Genomic DNA, 6813 nt, shown 5'->3' with positions numbered 1-6813 from the left:
CTGAACAAAATGTTCAGAACGCTGGAGCACCGGAGTACCCCTTTAAGATTATACTGATCTCTAATCTTTCCCATTTACAAACTGTCGGGTCATCTGTCGATTTGTAGTATCCACTTTATGCATGTTCTGAGTTTTCTATATTTGAACTCCTTTTTTTTTTTCCAGACCTTATTTAACCCCAATAAGACCGTGGTGAAAATGTTCCTCGTCACCTACGACTTCAAGGACATGCCCGTCAACCATATGACTTTCCTGCGTCACCGCATCTTCCTGGTGCCCGTGCAAGAGAATGATGGTGAGGATGAAGGGCTGCCCAGTGCCTCCGGAGGAGCTGCTGCTAAGGAGAAAGCCAAGAAGATCCTGTGCTACCTCATGCATCTGAGGTATGGACACCCATATTTACTTATTATGTAACACATCCTCCTATATTGCTGCAGAACAAGCAGATTGGACGTGCAGGATTCGGAGAAGCTTTGTGGTAGCCGTAAATAGGGCAGTGTTTCCCAACTAGTGTTGCCAAACTACAACTCCCAGCATGCCCAGAATAGACATGTCTATTTCTGGCGACGCTGGAATCGGAATCTCTGCGGCAGAAAAATCTGGCGCGAAAATTTTGCCTTGTGTACAGTGCATACAGAATCGGAAATCTTCTGCGAAATTCCCCATGGCCAAGAATAAGGTTTCCACTTTCACATATACATGACTCATTTTGACTTCAATATTTAAAAAATATATAAATAAATAAATAAAATTGATTTCGGCAACAGAAAAAAAATAATAATAATAATTAAAAAATAAAATAAATTGGCTAAAATTGTTCTCTCTATTCTTTCAGGTTTCAGCGCTCAAAGTCTGGAAAGATATACCTCAACGAAGACATCCGCTTACTGTTCTCCCGGAAATCTATCGAGATGGACACTGGTATCCCCTACGAATTAAAATCCTTCACCGAAGCCCCCAAAAACCCCAAATACTCCCCAAGGGTATAAGGACTGAGCCCTGGGAAGAGGCGCCAGGTCCTGACACCCTCCTGAGGAATACGCACACCTTTTATTTATTAACTGCACTCCCCAATAAACCCATCCTCAGTCGCCCCCCCATAGGATGTCAGATCAGCGTCCACCCCGACGGTCATCCGGACTCCGCCGACAAATCTTTCAGCTGGAATTCTGTTTCAAGCCTTTTTTGTTTTATTTTTTTTTGTCTTTTTTAATTATTATTCTATTTTCAGTATAGTTTTATTTAAGTAAAATTTTATTTGTATTTTATTTTTTTTAATTCTAGGAAGGTGCTCGCAACTTTCACGCTGCGGGTCACCGCCAAGTGTGAATTCAGTAGTCACTCCTGTGTCTGCAGAGTTGATGGTAGCGTAGAACTGGTGAGGCGCGGAAAGGGCTGAGGTCACATGACTTACGAAGCACCAAACCGCCCCAGTGTCGAACCCTAATGAAACACTGACCTGATCAATATATAGTGTAGCTGTCCCCCGTTTCCTTACTTAGCTGCCATCTTGAATACAATTTGGGGAAGGGATAAATATCTAATTATTTAAATTTTTTTTATTTTCTATATATTCAGATTTTCTTCCAGTTTCTGCCCATCTTTGTTAATGTCATAGATAAAGTAGTGGAAATTTTAATTTAGATTTGTTTTTACGTTCCCAGACTATCAGGCCAAAAATGGAGTCGTCGTCTAGATTATCATGCAGTGCTATAGGAAAGCTTTGACTATGGAATGACAGGTTTTTGCAGTTAAAGGGAATTAGCCGGCACTTGTATCATGTTCTTTTAGGGGGTCCAAAGGAAAAAGAGCGCCACCCCCTGGTTGTTTATGGCAGTGTTCTTCAAACTGTGGACCTTCAGATGTTGCAAAACTACAACTCCCAGCATGCCCGGACAGCCAGCGGCTGGGAATTGTAGTTTTGCAGCATCTCAGTGTTCTCTGTTAAGTTGCGTTTAAATTTCTATTTAATTTTCTTCCTTGATTTGATGTTTCATATGTATAATGTTTCACGATTGACATGTGATGTCACGGTCATCAGGTGATGCCACAGGAAGAGACCTGATATGGCACGAAGCCGATCCATTACTACAACATGTTAACAGAAGGTTGGCTGGGGCATGTGAAGGAACACAATGTTACCCCTCTGGGTCAGTTCTGCCGCCCAGCCATCAGCATAGCCATTTGAGGTCTTTTGGCACTTCCTAGCAGGAAGTTTCTTATATCTATGCATTCTGCGGGGGCAAAGGTCACTTCCTGTAGGCTCCCGATGCCATGATGTCAAGTGCACTATTTATTCATATTTGCCAACATTTTCATGGGGCCATCCCATGGGGACGAAATGCAAAAGGGGCAGGGTTTATGCCAATTTGCATTTACATTTTGGGGGGCATTACTAGTGGGACTTTTAAACTGCCCTGTGATATAAGGGTTAAAATGTTAGTATATTTGAATATGTTGCCTGGATATACGGTATGTAAAAAAGGCGGTGGTCCCATAGGCCCATGCACCATCACCCGCTAAAAAAAGGAAAAAAAAGATTGTAGGGAATGGGGACAGCAGAAGGTCTGTAGGTGGGATATATATTTATATAATAATTATTTTTCTTATTTTATTTTTTATTTTGTTTTGCAAATTGTCTTCCCGGGGACTTGTCCAGAAACTCTGGAAAATTATTTTTAAAGGGGGTTTCCAGTATTAAAAAAAAACGTAGCTGCTTTCATCCAAAACCAGCGCCACCCATGTCATCAGGTTGTGTGCGGTATTAGGGTATGTTCATGATGGAATGATTATGGAATTCCACACAAAGATTCTGCAGCAGCAGAATCCCATTCATATCAATGAGATTCTTCTGCGCTGTGCACACTGCTGAATTTCTGTAGCGGATGTTTCTGCAGAAGAAATCCCGCAGATTCTGGAGTTCGCAGAAAGAATAGACATTTCCGTCTATGAGATGGCGCATTTTCCGAAGGGGGGGATATCAACACGGAATTGACCGTGTGAACATAGCCTTACAGCTCTGTTCTATTCACTTCAATGGAACTGAGCTGCAATACCACATACAACCTGAGGACAGAGGTGGGGCTGTTTTCTGGAGGAAAGCAGCCATGTTTTTCTAATCCTGGTCGCATAGGCAGCCATCGTATGTCACATGTCCGTACCAAATAACTAAAAGTGAAATGATCGCCGCTACAGTTGGTGTTGCCCATAGCAACCAATCAATTACATCTTTTATTGGCAGTTGGAAATAAGAGTGCGGGTTTTTCCCCATAGCAACAGATTTGATGTCTACTCTTATTTCCAACTGCCACTGGAAAATAAATAATTGATTGGTTGCTATAGGCAACATCTCCAGTCGTTGGTCGGCTTCTGACCATCTGAAGGACCGCAGTTGACCTAGGTTACCCAATGGCCCCCCTCCTGCTTAGGACAACCCACTTTAAAGGGGTACTCTGGCCCTGAGACATCTTATCCCCTATCCAAAGGATAGGGGATAAGATGTCTCACCGCGGGGGTCCCCCACAATCTTGTATTCGCCACCCACCTCTTTGAGCTGCACGCCTCGGTGCCAGCTCACAAACAGCCGGGGGGCGACCACGGGGCCGGAGAATCGTGACGTCACGACTCCGTCCCCGTGTGACGTCACACACCCCGCCCCCGCTATGTAAGTCTATTGGAGGGGGCACGTTACGCCCCCTCCCATAGACTTGCATAGCGGGGGCAGGGGGGGGTGAGGTCACATGGGGGCAGAGTCGTGAAGTCACGATACTCCGGCCCCCGTGGTCGCCACCCAGCTGTTTGTGATCTGGCACCGCGGCGTGCAGCTCAAAGAGGTGGGTGGCGAATACAAGATTATGGGGGTCTCCAGCGGCGGGACCCCCGCAGTGAGACATCTTATTCCCTATACTTTGGATAGGGGATAAGATGTCTCAGGGCCGGAGTACCCACTTTAAATTTAGATCTGTATGTCACAATTTTTCCTCCATATGTGTTCATTTTTAAAGGCATTTCCATACATATTAATCTATTTTAGTGTAGAAAACCTGATAGTTTCTTAGTAGAAAGAGGTTAAAGGGGTACTCCGGTGAAAAACTTTTTTCTTTTAAATCAACTGGTGCCAGAAAGTTTAACATATTTGTAAATTACTTATATTAAAAAATCTTAATCCTTCCTGTACTTATTAGCTGCTGAATACTACAAAGGAAATTCTTTTCTTTTTGGAATTCTCTCTGATGACATCACGAGCACAGTGCTCTTTGCTGACGGCATTATAATAATAATAACTCTTTATTTATTGTTGTCCTTAGTGGGATTTGAACCCAAGGCCCCAGAACTGCAAGGCAGCAGTGCTAACCACTGAGCCACCATGCTGCCCTTAGCATACATCTGCTATGCACGGTTGCTAAAATGGACAGAGATGTCAGCAGAGAGCACTGTGCTCGTGATGTCATCAGTGTTCTAAAAAGAAAGGAATTTCCGCTGTAGCATTCAGCAGCTAATAAGTACTGGAAGGATTAAGATTTTTTAATAGAAGTAATTTACAAATATGTTTAACTTTCTGGCACCAGTTGATTTAAAAGAAAAAAAGTTTTCACCGGAGTACCCCTTTAAATTTTAACTCTGCAGCACAAAAGGGGTTTAAAACACGTGCCAAATGTCGCCCACCTATATCCTGATGTTGCTGTCTTGCTCCCTTGAAAATAAACTGGCAATATACCATTACCCATGGATGGCTTGTTTTCTTTTGTATTACTTGGTATGTATACTATTTGTGGGGCACTGTGTGAAATTACTCATAAATAACTATAACAAAGCCCGAGTCAGCGCTGGCACAGCAGCTGGGCATCCAACAATTGTGTCTGGAGCTGAGAATTACTTCTGCCATCAGGGCTACCAAAGGCTTACATAATACATTGCCTTCATACTAACCCCACAGTGCTTAAACTGCTGCCATAATGTGCCCACATAGTGGTGTTTTACATTGTTAACATACAGTTCACACATAATACAGCAAAAAATAAACATAGCAATGTACATTAGGACAACCCCAAATTTTTCAATTTGTCCTTGCCTATAAAATAAGTTGTGTACATACATTACATTACTTATCCTGTACTGATCCTGAGTTATATCCTGTATTATACTCCAGAGCTGTACTCACTATTCTGCTGGTGAGATCACTGTGTACATATATTACATTACTTATCCTGTACTGATCCTGAGTTATATCCTGTATTATACTCCAGAGCTGTACTCACTATTCTGCTGGTGGGGTCACTGTGTACATACATTACATTACTTATCCTGTACTGATCCTGAGTTATATCCTGTATTATACTCCATAGCTGTACTCACTATTCTGCTGGTGAGGTCACTGTGTACATACATTACATTACTTATCCTGTACTGATCCTGAGTTATATCCTGTATTATACTCCTGAGCTGTACTCACTATTCTGCTGGTGAGGTCACTGTGTACATACATTACATTACTTATCCTGTACTGATCCTGAGTTATATCCTGTATTATACTCCAGAGCTGTACTCACTATTCTGCTGGTGAGATCACTGTGTACATACATTACATTACTTATCCTGTACTGATCCTGAGTTATATCCTGTATTATACTCCAGAGCTGTACTCACTATTCTGCTGGTGGGGTCACTGTGTACATACATTACATTACTTATCCTGTACTGATCCTGAGTTATATCCTGTATTATACTCCAGAGCTGTACTCACTATTCTGCTGGTGAGGCCACTGTGTACATACATTACATTACTTATCCTGTACTGATCCTGAGTTATATCCTGTATTATACTCCAGAGCTGTACTCACTATTCTGCTGGTGGGGTCACTGTGTACATTACATTACATTACTTATCCTGTACTGATCCTGAGTTATATCCTGTATTATACTCCAGAGCTGTACTCACTATTCTGCTGGTGAGGTCACTGTGTACATACATTACATTACTTATCCTGTACTGATCCTGAGTTATATCCTGTATTATACTCCAGAGCTGTACTCACTATTCTGCTGGTGGGGTCACTGTGTACATACATTACATTACTTATCCTGTACTGATCCTGAGTTATATCCTGTATTATACTCCAGAGCTGTACTCACTATTCTGCTGGTGAGGCCACTGTGTACATACATTACATTACTTATCCTGTACTGATCCTGAGTTATATCCTGTATTATACTCCAGAGCTGTACTCACTATTCTGCTGGTGGGGTCACTGTGTACATTACATTACATTACTTATCCTGTACTGATCCTGAGTTATATCCTGTATTATACTCCAGAGCTGTACTCACTATTCTGCTGGTGAGGTCACTGTGTACATACATTACATTACTTATCCTGTACTGATCCTGAGTTATATCCTGTATTATACTCCAGAGCTGTACTCACTATACTGCTGGTGGGGTCACTGGGGGACATGTATCAAAGATTTTACCCCTGTTTTGTGTGTATTTTTTTTTGCGCAAAATTTTGCGCAAGCCCTTTTAATTGCGCACGTTTTGGTAGAGCATGTCCTCCAGATGTGGCTGAATCAGGGTACCTTGGAGTGACATCTATAGTACACATGGATTTATTACCTGCGTTCTTTTCCTTTGCACCAAAAATTCCCAGCAATTCCCAGTCTTTTTCCCCATAAATATAAGCCAACTTTAACTGCACGTAGCGAAATCCTTTCTATTTCTGAAGGAAAGTTCTACTAAGGAACCACCAGAATGTTATAACTTTCCTATCTCAATTCCTCCTTTGGTTTGCTTTATATGGCTTTTTACTCCTTGGTT

General features: G+C 42.1%; 1 protein-coding gene across 8 annotated transcripts in view; it reads left to right on the top strand.

Moving 5' to 3' along the window:
- Window positions 1–3504, top strand: part of ATOSB (atos homolog B) — an 82163-nt gene extending 78659 nt beyond the window's left edge. For all 8 annotated transcript variants that reach the window (XM_056547011.1, XM_056547052.1, XM_056547060.1 and 5 more), the window contains 2 exons: window positions 166–383; window positions 836–3504. In XM_056547011.1, coding sequence (XP_056402986.1) covers window positions 166–383; window positions 836–989 — 372 coding nt within the window. In that variant the 3' untranslated portion in view covers window positions 990–3504. The remainder of the gene's footprint in view (window positions 1–165; window positions 384–835) is intronic.
- The last annotated feature ends 3309 nt before the right edge of the window (window positions 3505–6813 follow it).

This window comes from Hyla sarda, chromosome 1 (assembly GCF_029499605.1).
Source record: "Hyla sarda isolate aHylSar1 chromosome 1, aHylSar1.hap1, whole genome shotgun sequence".
Taxonomy (NCBI): Eukaryota; Metazoa; Chordata; class Amphibia; order Anura; family Hylidae; genus Hyla; species Hyla sarda.
The sequence above is the reverse complement of the archived record's forward strand: the minus strand, read 5'-3'. Positions and strand labels throughout refer to the sequence as shown.